The sequence below is a fragment of the Motacilla alba genome, chromosome 15 (genome assembly GCF_015832195.1).
Source record: "Motacilla alba alba isolate MOTALB_02 chromosome 15, Motacilla_alba_V1.0_pri, whole genome shotgun sequence".
In the NCBI taxonomy this organism is placed as follows: Eukaryota; Metazoa; Chordata; class Aves; order Passeriformes; family Motacillidae; genus Motacilla; species Motacilla alba.
Genome location: NC_052030.1, coordinates 11008994 through 11025643, shown reverse-complemented (window position 1 = coordinate 11025643; position 16650 = coordinate 11008994). Strand labels below are relative to the sequence as shown.

General features: G+C 43.7%; 1 protein-coding gene across 5 annotated transcripts in view; it reads right to left on the bottom strand.

Annotated features, from left to right (window-relative positions):
* KDM2B (lysine demethylase 2B) overlaps positions 1-16650 on the bottom strand; it is a 105970-nt gene that overhangs the window by 79074 nt on the left and 10246 nt on the right. For all 5 annotated transcript variants that reach the window (XM_038151965.1, XM_038151966.1, XM_038151968.1 and 2 more), the window contains exons 5-6: positions 2329-2507; positions 450-556 (exon numbers count right to left, since the gene is read on the bottom strand). In XM_038151965.1, coding sequence (XP_038007893.1) covers positions 450-556; positions 2329-2507 — 286 coding nt within the window. The remainder of the gene's footprint in view (positions 1-449; positions 557-2328; positions 2508-16650) is intronic.

Here is a 16650-nt window from a genome sequence, read left to right as displayed (position 1 = left end):
TCCTGTCCTGAGCAGGTCCTGAGCCTGGACAGTCAGTCCAATCTTTGACCTTGCTCTTGAAACAGTGAATGGAAAGGCAAACTGGCAGAAAGGGCAGTGGCAGTTTCTAGGAAGTCACACACACCCATTAAAAATGCACTTCAAGCTCATTTCACAAAACATTTCTCAGCTCATAATGTCTGTCATTAGCAGTTTAGGACCTGGGCAGATCTGAGCCCAGCCTAGAGCAGGACTCTGACTATACTGTGTGACATATCTGTGTGATGTGATTTCTTTGGGCAGCACTTTCGGAGAATTTACTACTTAAGGTCAGTTTGCCATTTTCAAAAAAGAGTTGCTGAAAACTGAAAAATAAAAATGCACTTTTCAAAGAGGTTTGATTAAAGACTCTATTCAGCAAAGTTAAAATGATTTAAGGCAACCAAGAGCAGAGTTTTTTAAATACTTACTTTTTCACTTTGGGGTATTTCATCTCTGAAATAGCATTGGTAGCGTCCGTCTGTCTCTCCTTCAAGTGCTGTGGCCACATATTATCCACCCAGTCGACTAAGTCCACCTGAAAGGCCACCAAAATAAACTGTGAGCTCCTGAACACATGGTAGGACATATTCTTGTTGGCTGAAACTCCTCCAGTGACAGCAGCAGATGCTCGCAGACAGGGAGAGCCTTGCTGTTCAGCAAAAGTCCTGTGCACTCAACTTGTCAAGGTGCAGCATTTCATCACCACAATTCAACCCCTTAAAGCACAGGGGAAGGAGAGTTTTACAGTCAGTTTACCTGAGTGCACATTCTGTCTCATCAGCACCTGTGAGCACCTTCTCTTGTACCGTCTGTGGCATTTTTGTAGCCAACAGCCTAGAAATTGCATTTATGAACACTAAAATGCAAACATAAAAGGGATTATATGATGCTAATATCTTCCATCTCAAGGATGAAATAGGACTGATTCCATCAATATCACAACTGTATGTGAAAACAAAACTTGCTCACTGCCCTGACTCTGAAATAATTCCCACATCCTGATATTGCAACCCAGAGTTTACACAGCAGGGAACCGAAATCAGGTATTTCTGCCTTACACGGGCTCAGAACTCTGCAGGATTCAAGGGACTATCTTATACAAATATATGAGAGCTGACTTTAGGTACTGGACTTCCACAAGACCCTCTCTTCTACTCCCATGGGAATGCAAATCTCTCTTTCAGTGAGTTTTCCAAACAACTGTGCACTCGGGCTATTTTAAACAGCTATGAAATAACCACTTACACGTGATAACAGGTACCTAACCACGTATTTCATTTCTAAGCACCCAGGAAATTTGCACAGATGTTTTAAAAGCTCGCTGAGCACAATGTGTTTGGGAAAACAGGGATCGATTGAACACAAGAAATTCCCCAGAGCACCTTCAAATTGCCCGCTAAGTGTCTGAATGACAGCAAAAATCTGAATGAACTTCTAAATAGGTGATTAATAATCAAATTTGCGATCTGTATGTAAAAGAACGAAGGAGTCTAGTTAAGAATTACTTCTACAAATCAGCAATTAGAGCTGCCATCTATTTGTGACCTGTTCAGGCAGAAGTGTGGTGTTTATATTGTCCTGGGTAAGAGATGTCTCCAGCAGAAAAAACTGCTGCTGTAACTAGAAAAGGACTTAGAAATCAGGTAAGAAGTGTCTGAAAACGAAACATCACAGAGCTGTAGTTTTACCCGCAGCTACATGCTAGCACAGCACACATGGCTACATTTCAGAGATTAATGAAATCATCTTTATTAAGAAGGCCACAGTTTCATGCCAGTGACTCCATGGGGAATAAAATCACAAAAGCCTTTAAAAAGTATGTACAAATCTACCCCCTTCCACTACTGCTAATTCTGACATAGCAGTGATTATGCTGATTTAATTATGTAAACATTTCTACATTTAACAATTGTGTTCCCAACTTTTTTTTTTGCTTTGGAACCCCCTGAATATTTTTTGGGGTAAAAGGAGTGTTCATATATGATGAGTCCAAGCTTCCTGATAGTTTAAGCTTCTTTAGAGGGGGAAAAATACTAGAGAGGTATTAAACTTTGGATGAAGTTTCCCCTAAATACCTTGAGAGGAACTGTGTATCAGTGCAAATTGCATGATTAACAGCTCATCAGGTACCTAATTCCTGTAAATTAAGTTCTACTGTCAAGGACACCAGCTTTCTACTTGGCTAAAAATGAGATCCTGACACGAAACGAGCAGGAGTTCCGGGCACTTCCCATCACCTTGTTGAAACTCCCTGATTTATTTCTGGGAAGAAGCTGCAATCAAGCCCATCACCAGGGGCTCCCTTACCACGTTGGGGCGCTTGACAATGTTCTCCAGCTTGGTGTGACTGAACTCCAGGCTGATGACGTTGTAGAGCTTCTCCCGCTGGGCCTCTGGGGTCTCGTAGTACCTGACAAACTGAGACATGCTCATCTCAACTCCCCTCTGTGTGTTCACATCCATCACATCCACGATCCGGCGGCTTCCTGCAAACACAGCAGCAACATCAAAGCATCTGCCTTGCCTTCATTTATATATATACATACACATATGTATGTTATTTTATATATCTATATATATATCTGTTCTCAGTGACTGCAGGAAAAGAGGATGAGACCAGTACCAGCCCTTCCATGGCTCCTAAGAAGCTCAAACAGTGAGCAAGTAGCTTGGAACTAGACTTTTTGCCCAGTGTGACACTGAACAGGTCACCTGGCTCTTCACAGAGATGGAGAGAGCAGTTTCCTCCTTTATGTGAATTGATGCCAGCAGAAGTACATTAAAAACTATGAAGAAGTAATACAATATGGTAGCAGGGGGCAGGCAAGACAAATTGCTCTCCAAATCATACTGCAATTTTCTAAACATCCATATGTCTCTCAAGATGCTTTTACTCATGTACAAAAACTGTCCACAAAGAGCAAAAACTGCCTTGCATCACTGGATACTGTAAACTGCTGAACGTTCCCAATTCCAGTGCATGAAAGCACTAAATGCCATAGAGGAGTGAGCCCCCACTTTGGATCTCTCAACAAAAACCACAAGCCTTACTTTCAGCTCCTCGAGTGGCAGACATACAAGTCTCATTAGCACCAGAATGTTGAGCAGCAGTTTTAGTCGAGCCTTCAGCTTTACACAGATTAATCCACAATCTTCTCTTCGGCCAACTGGAAGGTTTCACCTCTCCCAGCAATTTCATCATCCTAATTAGCAGTTCATTTGTGTGTGAGTGAACAGGAGCCCATGAGAGACATGCCTCATTTCCAGGAGAGGATTCCAGCAAACAAACTCGCAATGCTTCCAAAAAATCTCTCCAAAACAATTTTCACCGCCAAAGAAATAACTCAAAATAAATTGCATTAATACAAAATGTGGGGCTGCGATGCACCATCAGAGGGAATTATTAATAATTACAGCACCTGGTCTATCATGTGCTTGGGAGCAGTATTTCAGCAAGAGTAATAGCTTGGATTGCTGCTCTCCGTTACAAACATCCTTAGCCCCTGATAGCAATGACAGTGACAGATGTGATAATGACTCTGCAAAGGAACTCAAGACCATAAAGTTTTGAAATCAAAAAGAAAAATTTATATAGTGTCAATCTGGAATAGTCCCACCAGCCTGTCAGTCAAACCCCCCATTCCAAGGCCAAGGAACAGGAGCCCATCCTCGGACTGGGCTTGGGACTGTCTGGAGTGTTGCCACCTTGAGGCAGGATGAGAAGTTTAGTTATGTGTGAAAAAGCACAAGTGTCCTTAAATTCGGCATCTGAAACAACAGACATAAAATCTAGTGATGGGTTGGAGGGTTTTGGTGTGGTTTTGTTGGGGTTTTTTTAACTGTAAGCTTTACTATCTAGGGGAAAGGTCTTTTTTCCATTCCACAGGTTAGCAGCTTGGGTGGAGTCCTGTTAAACAGGCCCCTAATGAAAGCCATCCTGATCCCTGCTTCCCGGGCCTGGGATCAAAGCAAGGGCTGCAGCCCAGAGGGGCTGAGGACACAGATACTGCAAGATTGCATCTGAAGGGCTGAGTGGCTCAGCCTGGGATCTGCCACATTTTTGTCTAGGTCTGATCTCAGCTTTGCTGGAAGCAACCTTGTAGAGCCTCTCAATTATCCTTTCCAAAAGAAAAATCAGCAGTTACCTGATGAATTAAGAGTATGAGGAGCAGTTCAATAGCAGGTTTGTTAAATGAACACGATTATCAATTACAGGCAGAAGAGCTTAAGATTTGAATTGATAATCTCTTGACTTCCAAATTAAAGAGTAATTTGAGGGGATGTTTTTCTCTTAAGCCACAGTACTGTCAAACAAGCCTATACATAATGATTCTTGGAGTACTGCTCACAGAATTTGAGATGTATAATTACAGGTTCACATCCTGGTGTTCACTGCCCACTGCACAGCAGCTCTGGCTCACTGCCAGCTTTATCTCTTCTGTCCTGAAAAGATTCAGCTCTTTCTTCTATCTCCTGTTCCTAGTACAAGGTGAAAAAATATCATCTGGGAGAGTAAAGAGCAAGGGAAAGAAGCACACAGAGGCTCCAAAAAGTGATGGCAGGCTGAGAGATCTCAGGTCAGGCTGGATTTCTGAGCAGCTCCACACACATTTTACCGTGATCCGTTTCTGTTAACCAATTCCTAGGCATCCCCTTATCACACTCTCCCTGTGTTCTCAAAGAAGGGACCCCCCTCAACCAAGCCTGGGGCAGCCCAGCAGGTCCCAGCAGGACCTCAGTGACCCTGGCAGCCTCTCACCCTCTTTCCCACCCATCCCTCACTTCAGCTCATCACCCTGGACATGGATAACAGACACCTGGAGCCTGGCAGAGTCTCTCACTGCTGACAGGGGAAGCTTCAGTGTGCTGTGCACCACTTCACCCTTGACTTCCCTGGATGTTTTTCCAGTAGAGCTCTGGACTGGGCAATGTGGGATTAAGAGGCACTGCTTCCTCTCTGGCAGCAGATGTGACTCAGAGGCAGAGTGGTGATGCTGGGGGATTTTACAGCCTAAAGAAACATCTTCCTCTCCTGCTGCTTGCTCATGGAGCACAAGTGAATCCCCAAAGGACGACAAAGATGGTAACTGAAAAACAAACTAGTGCCATCTCTGACAAGAGGAGCAGACAACAGCAAGGAGACAGAAGAATCAATTGCAGGGATGTAAGTTGGAAAAAAAAATCCATCAGTATGAGCTACAGGAGAACTATGCTTTGCTTAAAACCTTACAAACATATCAAGTTACTCCAGCTCATGTGTTAGTAAAATCCCCATTAGAATTAAGGTGACAATAGCATATATAATATCAGTTCCCTTTATTTAGAGGCCTAATGACCAAGACACTGTAAAGAGTCTCACAGATTGAATTGTACAGCATTTCTATATGCTGTAATATAGTATTTTTTTCACATAGAAATGAACATCTGGAGGAAAAATGACTTGTGCAGGGTCCCTGCCTCCCACTGCCCACCCTGGACAAGATGGTTTGGTACAGAGAGGGGTCTTCTGGGCTTCTTGGTAAAACAAGAACAATGGGGAAGCAAACCTTGTCCCCTTGTCAGAGGGAGAACTGTCCTCCAGGAATGAAGGCTACACAGGCATCTTCCCTGCACCAGCAAATGATTTCCCAAATCCCAGCTCGCCAAGCCCACCCCAGACACTTCCGGGATGACGGAATGATGGGCTCCAGTTCTGAAGTCATTCAGCAAAGCTCTTGTTGATCTCCCCTGCAGAGTTTGCACCCACACTTCCCTTCACATATAAAATATTTTAACAATTTTCCAGAGAGGGAACAGGGAATGGGAAATGCTGGGACTATAATCATATCCTCTGTTGTCCAGCAACTGCCATTTTTTATTTTTAACTGCCTTCCCCTGACTGAGCTTCAGGTTATCCAAGCTGCCAGACTTCAGCATGGCCCATCCTTTTCCATGATGTGGATTTAGCATGGATATTTGGAGCAGTGGAAGCAATGCAAACATGAACCACACAGCAGAATATGAGGAATGCACAGGAGGTGTGAATCAGAGCTGCAAACGACACCAGAGTTTTCTAGGCTGTGGTGTCTTCTCCAGCACAGCACCAGCAGGAAAAGGTGCAACTCCCCCACAGCAGAGGAAAGAGGAAAATGTCCTTTCTGTAAGAATGATTATCAAGCCTGTCCATTAAGAGGATAAAGCTACCTTGGGGAATTATTTTAACCCTCTGTGGCTGAATTGAGATCTGTGCTGAAGGTACAATATAGTGTTGACAACCAGAAACCAACCTCCAAAGCCAAGGGACCAGCCCACCGGTCCTGCCTAATCTTTACGCTTCTTATGAGGAAAAATCCTTGGTTTGTAAAGAAGGATTTTTGGCAGAGCCTCAGGAAATCTGCCAGCCTCGCTAGCGGGTTAATTGTACCTAAAGACTGAGGCTTTGACTTGCATCCCAGTTAATCCCCCCGGAGCTCCCGGAGCTGGAGGCACGTATTCTTCTGCTGCCCACGGGAGACTATTATGATATCCCCTGCTAACTGGGAGGGGTGTGAATCCGAGCAGAAAGTCCTTACTCAAGTGGAGCTATTCCCGACATTCCCTGCATTTCTGAGCGAGGCTACGAACAAATTAAGAGGCGCGTCCCGATCCCGTCGCTCTCAGTGCCACCAGAGGGCACAGAAGAACAAAGGGAAGCGAGCCCGGCCATCGCTCGCTGCTGTCCCCGCAGCTCCTCGCCCAGCGCCTTCCCCAGCCCCGCCGGGCCCGCAGGGAAGCGCAGGGCATGCCCTGGGCAGGGCTCTGCCTTCCCTGCTCCCCTCGGCCGGCTCTGTCCCCAGCGCCAGCCTGGCCGTGCAGCAGGAGCCCTCTGAGCGGGTCACAGCGTCTCCTCCTCCCCGAGGGGTGAAAGTGCCGTGCCCGACACGAACCTTCCCTCCGGCCCCTCTGCAGCTCCGTGGTTTGCTATCGGATGCCGATAAGCCGCGGGAGGAGCTGCGGGCCCGCAGCACAACGAGTGCGGGAGCGCCTGGGGAGCCCTTCAGCCTCAGCGCTGCAGGACTGCGCTGGAGAAACGGGCTCAGGCAGATCGTGTGTTCTAGTGGCATTAGATGGAATTGATCAGTATCCTTACACCTACCCAAGCCATCATTTCTAGTGAGTCTTAGAAGCTTCAGACAGTGAAAAGCTCATAGAAAAAAAAAAATTCCTTATAAAAAGAAGCATTTTACTTCTAATTTTTTATATCCTAATGCATTAACTTGTAATATAAGCGTACCCTAGGTGGCTGAAAACACAGAGCACAAAAATAACAATTATAGAAAGAAAAATAATACAAGGTCCAAGAAAAAATGGGATGGGCTATAACTTTAGTGAAAATCTTGATGTTTCTTTATCTATCAAATTTCTTTTAAGACCATTAATCATTTCCTAAAACGTCTCAACATAAAATATATCTAAGCGTAACAATATAGAAAAATGTTCTAAGAATTATAACCTTTCAGCCCTCTGAAGCCTTGTCATCAGCCCTTAATGAGGAAAATTCGATTTCCCCCATTCTTTGCAATTAGGAAATGGAAGAAGACCTTCAACTCCACTCACACCACCAACAACATGTGCACTGTACCAGCAATCCTGCAGCTCCCCTCTGGGCCAGAGGGGTATCTGAAGGTGTCAAAGGGTTGCAACACTCCCACACATCTTGTACCCACACTTATGAGAACATCTGAAGAAATATATAGCTATGATTACATCAAACCTCCAAACATGCTGGTATTAATATATATTTTTAGGTAAAGGCACAACACTTGAAGGTAGTTTTGAACTAAGGTATATTACTACACTAAAGCGTGACAACTACCATGAAATGTTTAGGATTTTGGGTGGGATCACTCCAAAATAAGACAGCTCATTTCTAGTCTGGATGAGCTAAGCAGAGGATGCTTATTGCAGAAGCACAGTGTGACTGTGGGGAGTTACTCTAAAACAGCTGTTCTGCTTGGTTTTTCCACATGGACAATTCATCTTAAAATCCACCTGAAGACAGAGGCTTTGAGATGCCGACCACACCAACACCTCACTTCAATTTCACTTTCATGTCCTGACATCATGGAAATACATTCTCTTGGAGGTTGTATTTTTGTTGTAATGCTCATTCAAAGCAGATTTATTGCTGTTTATATCTGGACATGAACATGACTGTTTTTAGCAAAACCGTCCCAGTTTAACTAAGATTTTTTTAAAGAGTTTGCCTGTGTTAGGCAAAGGACAAACTCAAAGAGAGCTCAAACAGGAAGTTCAGCTCTAAAAATAGAACTGGTTCTACTTCCAAAATGGCAAGTCAGCGGACGTGCTAAACATAGGCAAGTGAGTGTTATAATATTTCATTTTTACTTCTAGGAGGGGAAAAAAAGGCATCATGAGAAAGCATCAAATGCCTTCTTTTTATTTATTTTATTGCACAGAAACTCTAATCATGGCTCAAAGTTCACTCACCTGGCACTTCTGATGCACAGAGCCCCAGTGGAAACTTATGACAGAGGTGGAAGGCTGTGTCCATTACAGCTTAGCCCAGCACTGGTTAGTGCTGAGAGCTAAACATGCACCAAAATAATATAAAATAATAAATGTATATATATTCCTCCACCTTTCTGCAAGGGAGAAAGACAGTGTGAGTTTTCTGCTGGTTCAACTTCCTGAACCACCTCACTATGAGAGAGGAAAGCCTGTGCCAGCACACAGGAGGGGATGGGAGAGCAATGCCAGAAGCGAGGAGAGAAGGAAGAGAATGAGCAGGACGCCAGTTAATTGGTATGGCAAAAAAAGCAAATTGTTGGCTGCAATAGGGAGCACAAGGAGCAGAGACACTTCCCCAGGTCAGCAGGCAGCAGCAGCAAAGCTAGAGGCCAGCTTAGATGACAGAGAGATGGTCTGGCACCAGATCCTGGTATTGGTATTAGAGGGAGAAGTTTCTATTTCCAGTCGATCAGGAGCACTGGGTAAGTTTTAACCTCTGTCTGCCCTAGGTCCTGGTTTCATGATACAAACTGTTCACCAATACTCAAGAAACTGATGAGGCTTAAATATTTTTTTTTTAAGCAGGGTCAGCTCCCTGCTTACGTCCCAGCACAGTTCCACAAACATCAGGGGAAGGATGTGCAGCCAGCACCAGCGCTGGGGGAAATCCCACGGTGACACCAACCACAGCCCCAGCTCCCTCCTGCTATTGCAGACTGCAGCTTTTCTGCTTAAACAATGAGCTGTTTAAGAGGCACAGAACCAGTGAGTGTTAAATGAAGCAACATCCTCTGAAAGTCTGCAATACAACACTTTAATAGACGGAGATTTCCACTTTATTTATGCACTTCTCCACTTTAACACTGGTGGATGCCAAAGTCCCAAAGGGTTCCTTCAGAGCTGCTACAAACCACTTCAATTTTCAACAAATTAGAGCCCTCAGACTGTAGGAAAATCACTAATGGAACCTTCACTTGAAAAAAAAAATCATTCAGAAACTTTGCTGCCTAGTTACTAATTTTAATTCTGCCCAGGAGAGAACACAGTGCAGCTCCACAAGTTTGGAATTCTTCCTAGCCCTGGGCTAAGGTGCAGGAGGTCAGAAATCACAGTAGGCTGATTGACATATGGGACTGCTGGTGTCCCACAAAGGGATAGATTCCATGGGAAACAAAAAAACCCCACCTGTCAAGTCCTACTGGTCCTGTTCACAGCAGAGTGTGCTGCTCTCTCTATCACTGTTGGCTCATGGCTGGAAAGAGGATCCTGAGAACACTTGCTAGAGTCTGGAAGGATTTACCTGAACTTCCTCACAAACTTCTATGGAATTAGGGGGTAAAACAAGTTTTGTACAGTACAGCAGTTCTGTACAGTACAGCAGCCTCCTGAAGGAAAGAGGGATGCAGAGAAACAGGAGAGGTCGCTCAAGGGAAAAGAAAGAAAAAAGCACAAAGACAAAAGGATGATCCAATAAGCCTCCAGTGCTGTACTTTGGAAAGAGAAACCTGCTAGACAGAATTGGAATCAATCATTTCAATGAAATAGCACATTATATTTTATTTTATTTTACTTTTATTGTCCAGATGTTTCCTCTTTGCAGTACTCAAATTTTAAAATAAATGCAGCAGCTAGGAGTCTGTCCAGTTCATACCAACAGTACTTACAAACCCCTTTGCTGACAGACCATTGCTTTGACTGCATCTGAGCTTACAGACACTGGGAAATTATCATTTTCAGTGGTAATATTTATTTGCTGATTTTAGGCCTGACTTAGCACATTTCCCAGTTTAGAGCATGAAGCATGTTGACAGGCCTGTCAGCATGACTGTGAGCAATTTGGAACTTGACGTTAAAAACAGAGCATTTTTAAAAAATAGTGCAAGTTTTTAAAACAAGCTTTGGTCACAAAACAACATGATGGCGGAAACAATTTATTTTTATGGACTGGATCTCAAACACATGTTTCTGAAAAACATCTGAGACAAATCAGTGGGGCCCTGATGAAAGTTGCTTTCTGATTCTCCATTTTTCCCTTTGGAAAGTTTGCATGCAGGTACATAACCCAGCTCCCTGCAAATACAGGTTTTGGGCTTGTAGCCTCAGATCAATGGGAATAGCAGTGACATGTAATTATTTTACAGTCACTTGTGAGGAACATCCAAGTTCAGCCTCCTCCTGCAGGGAGCCATCCTTATCTCCTGCTTCAAGGTGCTCTTGGATCCCCTGCTCCTCTCAGCTGTCAGACACACGTGGGTCTCTTGTGGATCTGAGTCCCTTGATGAGCTCAGGGTGTGACCTGCAGGGCCCAGAGGCTGAGGTACCCTCAGTTGGAATTCTCACAGCCTGAGGAACATGGTCACAAGTTGGTATAAAACTACACAGACATTGGCCTTCCAAACTATGGATGTTTCTTTAACTCAGTTTTCTTAATATTCCAACAGTCCCACTTACATGAAAAGCAAAAAAAGCAGAACCCAGAGAGAGAGCAGGCCAGGCACAGATCACCCAGTGAGGCACAAAACCCCCGTGAGAAATAAGAGAAATCTTACAATGAATGGAAATATTTCATCCAAGTACCTCCCCTCCCATGAGATCAGTGATGACTCCTCTCCCCTGGAAGAGCCTGGCCCAGTGTGTTTTGAAAAATGCATTCTTTGGGTCCCAGGAGCAGAGCACAGACCTCGCTGCTTCCTCCTTGTCCCTCCACACAAGACTCCTGGAGACACAGCAGTTAATGACTCCTGACTCAGCTCTTCTGCCCTTCCCAACTGGCATTCCCATTCACAGGACAAATCCCCACACCAGGGGAGAACCATACATCTTAATCAAGACTTAGATGCGAGTCTGGGGGCAGACTTTTGCACTTCCTTTGAGCAGCCAGTTTAATTTTGGGAAGTGCTCCTTACAACAGAGCCTCTCTAATGAGCCTCCCTCCTAACTCCTCTCGGTCTCCAATTTCACAACTTCCTTGAAACAAATGGAGCGTTGCTCTATAGAAAAAGCAACACTGAGTCCCTATTCAGCAGAAATGATGGAAAGTTTTCTGAGCTGCAGTGTGTGGCTGCTTTGTCCTTCTTTTGTATCTACACGGCTAATTTTCTTTCACAGGATGGAGAACTGTACATTGATTAAGACAAAATTTCCCCTACTTGCCTGCAGACCACACTACGAGCCTCTCGACTTGCTTTGTAGTTGGATGTGAATTCAACCATGATACAATTTTCAGAACAGATCAATTTGAGAGGAGCAGCAAACACGCAGGAGGAATGAACCAAAAAATCACTAGGAAGCAGCTACTCAGGGACACTTCTCTGATTTGCTTTCAGCTTTTTTTGAGTAGCTGCTAACAAAAAGCTGAAGGTTTGCGCAGCCAGCTCGGGGACCATTGTGCAGACACACCACAAGAAATGTATGCTAATGTAAAAGGAGTGTTTTACACGGTCTCTGCCCTCCCTCCTGCCTTTACCCACCTGACCTGCAGTCACCACCAGCAGCACAATTTTCTCTTCCATGGAAACACTGCTTATGATTCTGGATTCAGTACTGAATGAAATTTATACGTGTGCATGTGTACACATCTATAAATGTGTGTACAGTTTTTAATAGGTATATAAAACATTTTATAGAGCCAGAATAATCATTACCTACAATGTTTATATCTCTTTCTATTCCTCTTCAATATCACCTCCTTCCAGAAGCATGGGTCAGGGGGGCTCTTGTCTGTCTGTGAAGTACCTGGCATGCATATTCCCATTTTAACTGGAATTCCTGGGGACTACAGCAGTGTGTGTATTTAAGAGAACAAAAATGGCTGGATGAAAGATGCAGAGCCTCACATAGTGTATGGCTTTTTGGTACATTTGATGGGCAGTAATCCTTTCTGTCCCAACTGAATTTAAATTATTTACATCAGCCTGCTGACATTAACTACTCAGGGAACTTGTTCCTCCCTACCACAGTCCCTGCACAAAGAGGCCATGCCCTCCCTACATTCACTGCATCATTTACAGTTTACAGGAAAACTAGAAACTGAGACTCCCCAAATTCTGATTTTAGCAGATAATTTCACTTTTCTGCCTGGTTCCCACCTGGGAAAAACAAGGCCACACTTTTTACTGTGCACCACCACACTGCAGAATTGCAGTTCCTCCTAGAATGAGGAAAATGTTGCAATACCAAACTTTACAAATCTTGCTTAGGGATCTCCTCTGTGGAAAAAAAAATCTAAACAGCAGGGAAATACTCCTTTGCAGGTCTGATTTCACCCACTGATGTTAATGAAAGCTCAGATCCTCACTTCAGTGCACGATGATGCACTTAGTGAATAAACCATGAGCAGATGTGTAACAACACACAGCATCTCCTCCAGAAATTGTCAGCAGGCTGAGGGAAGGCTGACCTGCACTTGCAGTGCCAAGCACCCCCTACTTATAGGACTTTTCCCTTGAAAATATCAGGGATTTAATGATGTAACTTATTCTATTATCTTGCTCCACTGACACCATGATTATAAACTCATAGTTGAGGCAGAGATCTTCACACATATTTCTTTAAACAGTCAATTTGCAACTGAAATTTTTGGCTCAGCTCCTGTTCTTTTGGTGTTTCTAATGAGAAGGCAAATCCCAGCAATAATCAAGTATTTCTTCAGCTACTCCCACCAAAGAAAGCAACAGGATATGTAGAGCCTTGGTTTTCCATTCACCCTTTGTCTTGAGATCAAAGCCTGCTGCCAGGTCTTTAGGGATTTGACAGAATCACAGGAATCAAATATTGAAATGATCTATTAGGTCACATCTTGTGCATCATCTCCTTGGGCAGATGAAGATTGGTCTTTGCAACAGTTACTGGAGCTTGCTTATATTTGCTCTTTGCTGCCATAGCTCAATGCACAAATTGTGTCACAATTAAAAGCTTTGCTGCTTTCAACTTTTCTTGGATTCTTTATTCACCAAAGTCTTTCAGTGCAGTTTGTGAACACAGCAACCAAACATTTCCTACACTTATGAGCAGCAGGGCCCAGTCCAGTCTACAGCATCAGATTTTAATAGCAAATTGCATGACTGATGACACATCCTCTGCTGCTCCTACACTTTTTTTTTTTTTTAATTCTATAAATAAACCAGTAGTGAGTTAGTTAAATAAAATCAATCAGTGAGTGGATGTCAGTTGTTAGACCACCCCATGAATAGTCTAAGTCCTGTACTTGCACTGTTCCCACTGATACAATGCCTGGCTGGGCACGGTGAATTCCATAGGACAATGCTGCTGATCCTACAGAAGTGACCGCTGTGGTCACAACTTTAACCTCTTCAGCCCAGAGATCACAATAACCCAAAGTCTCTTTTCTTTCCTACAATCCTCAGCATGTTTGAAATCTCCCCTTTTGCCACCTGCTGGGATTGCAAGCTCCACTTTGGGGGTGCACAACAAATACCTACCCTGGCCCACAAAGCTACACCAGCCCAGAGAGGGAAGAGGTGATGCACATCACAGACCCAGCAGCACTTCCATTTATTTCGTTTTCTGTTTACTTTACTTAGGTATGAGTAAAAGCTGGGATTCCAAAGCCTTAGACTGTGGGCCTGTTGCAAGCAAACTGAAAATAGACCAGCCAAAAATTAGAAATAAATGCAAATACATCCAGACTGGCCACTATTGTTTAGAGAGAGACACTGTGCTCGTGCAGGGCCTGCACACCTTCCTGTGGAGCTCCTGGGCAGACTGGGACAACTCAGGGAGACAGCGGCAGTGCAGAGTCACAGGGGGAAGCACTGCCACAGAAAAGCAGATAGTCCTCTAAATTCAACTCATGGTGACCAAGAAAACCTCTAAAAAAAAAAACCCAGTAAGAAGAAGCAATCAGAGAAAGAGCAAGGAGCTCAGAGTGATAGACTGAGGCACGCATCCATGAGCACTTCCTCTTTCTCTCTCCCTTACATGGTTCACAGCTTCCAAAAGTATTCAGGGCTGCCAGCTTCAGGTTGTGTGACATCCATGAAGGACAATATAAAGACAAAATTCAAACAAATGACAAAATGGAATGCCTTGGTTTTCTGACATCAAAGACTGAAGCAAATGACTGCATTCAGTCCTTGAATTTAGGAGTGGCAAAGGCTGGAGAGGGTCCACAGCGACCAGGGAAGCCCTGGCTTTCAGCAGCTTGCTGAGCAAGGCAGTCACCCTTCTCCTTGCTCAGCCCAGGCAAGCGTTTCCCCTTGCTCTGCAGAGTACTTGGCACAAAACTCTCACACAGGTACTGATGTGCAGAGAGCGGAGCTGACGATCTGGGAAAACACGCTTCTGCTGTTCTGCCCATCTATGACAGGCAGCCCTGCAGAAATGACACCAAAGTTTTTGTGCAGATGTGGCAGATGTTTAAGGACACTCTAAGAGGGCCAATGACCCTCAATCAAATTTTAAATCAGCTTATGAAGAGATGACAGTGACATTCTGCCCTTCAGAATTAGCAATCAAATCTACCTTATGCAATGAAATTACAAAGCTTAAGAGTTCTTAAATTACAACAGAGCTTTACATCTTTCAAGAGTTGTCTCAGGTTCCTGAGCAGGCCAGGAATTCCTTTCCACTTCTCCATTTTTATTCTTGGCTCACAGCCACTTCAGAGATGAGACATTTCCAACTGCTGAAATGAATCCATCAGCTCAGGTTTTACAGAGCATCCAGGATGAGGTTTGTATGGAGGTGGGAGTCTGGCTCTGGAGAGTAAAGCTACTGCAGGGCAGAGTGTTTCAGGCACATACACTGCACATGGGGGCACAATCAGGCACTCGTGTCAGAAACAGGAGGTCATGAACATCACCAAACTGAATTACAGCTGGTTGCTGCATTTTTTAAGCCAGGAAAACAGAAAAATCCAGCAAGCAATGTCAATGTTTCTTTGGAAGTCTGACAAAAGACTACAAAAGAGACACCTAAGCTCAAGTAAACAAAACCAGCAATCAACCCATCCTTTTTTTATTCTCCTTTTTATTGCCACAGAGCAGAGATTTCAAAGGGAGATTTAAAAGCTTGTTGTTATTTCCCTGTGACTTTTAGGTTCTCCCCTGTGCAGATGGTACAACAGTCACATTAGAAATAGAAAGTAAGATTTCAGCAAAGTTTGGGACCAAAGGCTCATTAACTTCCCGTGGAATTTATGTGCTTTGGAAAAAGTCAGCACCATGTCCTTAAAGGGTTCTCTAACAAATGTGCTTCCCCTGATTCAAAGAAGAGGAGAAATGAAAGGTTTAAAAAGCACCAGCAAACTATGATGATGAGCATTTAAAAAGCTAACAAGTTTACACAGAACACAACATTTTTCAGACTGTGTTCTCTCTCTATTGACTCCCACACACAATCAGATGAAGAGAGTTATGATCATTCCATTTCACATTCACCAAACATCCTTCCCTCCCCAGGTTCAGCAAAGGATTGAATAAGTTTTCAAAATACCTCATATTAGAAATGCAAACCTGGAGGTTCAGGAAGATCTGAGGGATCTGCTATGACATATCAGCATCTCCAGTGACAGGAGATGTAAATAAAACAAGACTTTGAATGTCCTTTATTTGAACGTTAGATAGTGAGTGTAACACATGTAACATAAAACTAGAAAAAAATATCAGCAATGATATGTTGTAAGAAGATGCTCACTGGTGTTTCCAGAAATAATGAGTAGATCATTTTAAAATTTGGCATGGAGACAGGAATTCCCCCATGTGCTCTCAGTGTCAATGTGGCTGTTCCACCCAGCACAAATTCCACAGCGAGAAAAACGATTTGCCACAAGAACTGTGATTTTTCAGGTACAACTTACAGTCCCTTTCCCAGATATTTCAGACCTTTTGAATCAAAGTTTCCACCTGTGAGGCCAAAAGTCATCAACTGTATTATAAAAAGGGCAGGTGACAATGTTCTGGAGCACATTATGGGCTCAGCACAATGACTCCAAGGGGAGTTTGCCCAAACATGATATGAAAGGATCCATGATGTGATGAGCAGGTACAGGGATTGCTGATCCAGCTGTGAGCAGCTCTTACATTAAACTTAATGTCAAAGTTAATTACAAATGTTATTTCTGCTCTATTGTTTCTTTCTGCTCTATTGTTTCATAAATGCAATTTTATTTATAAATAT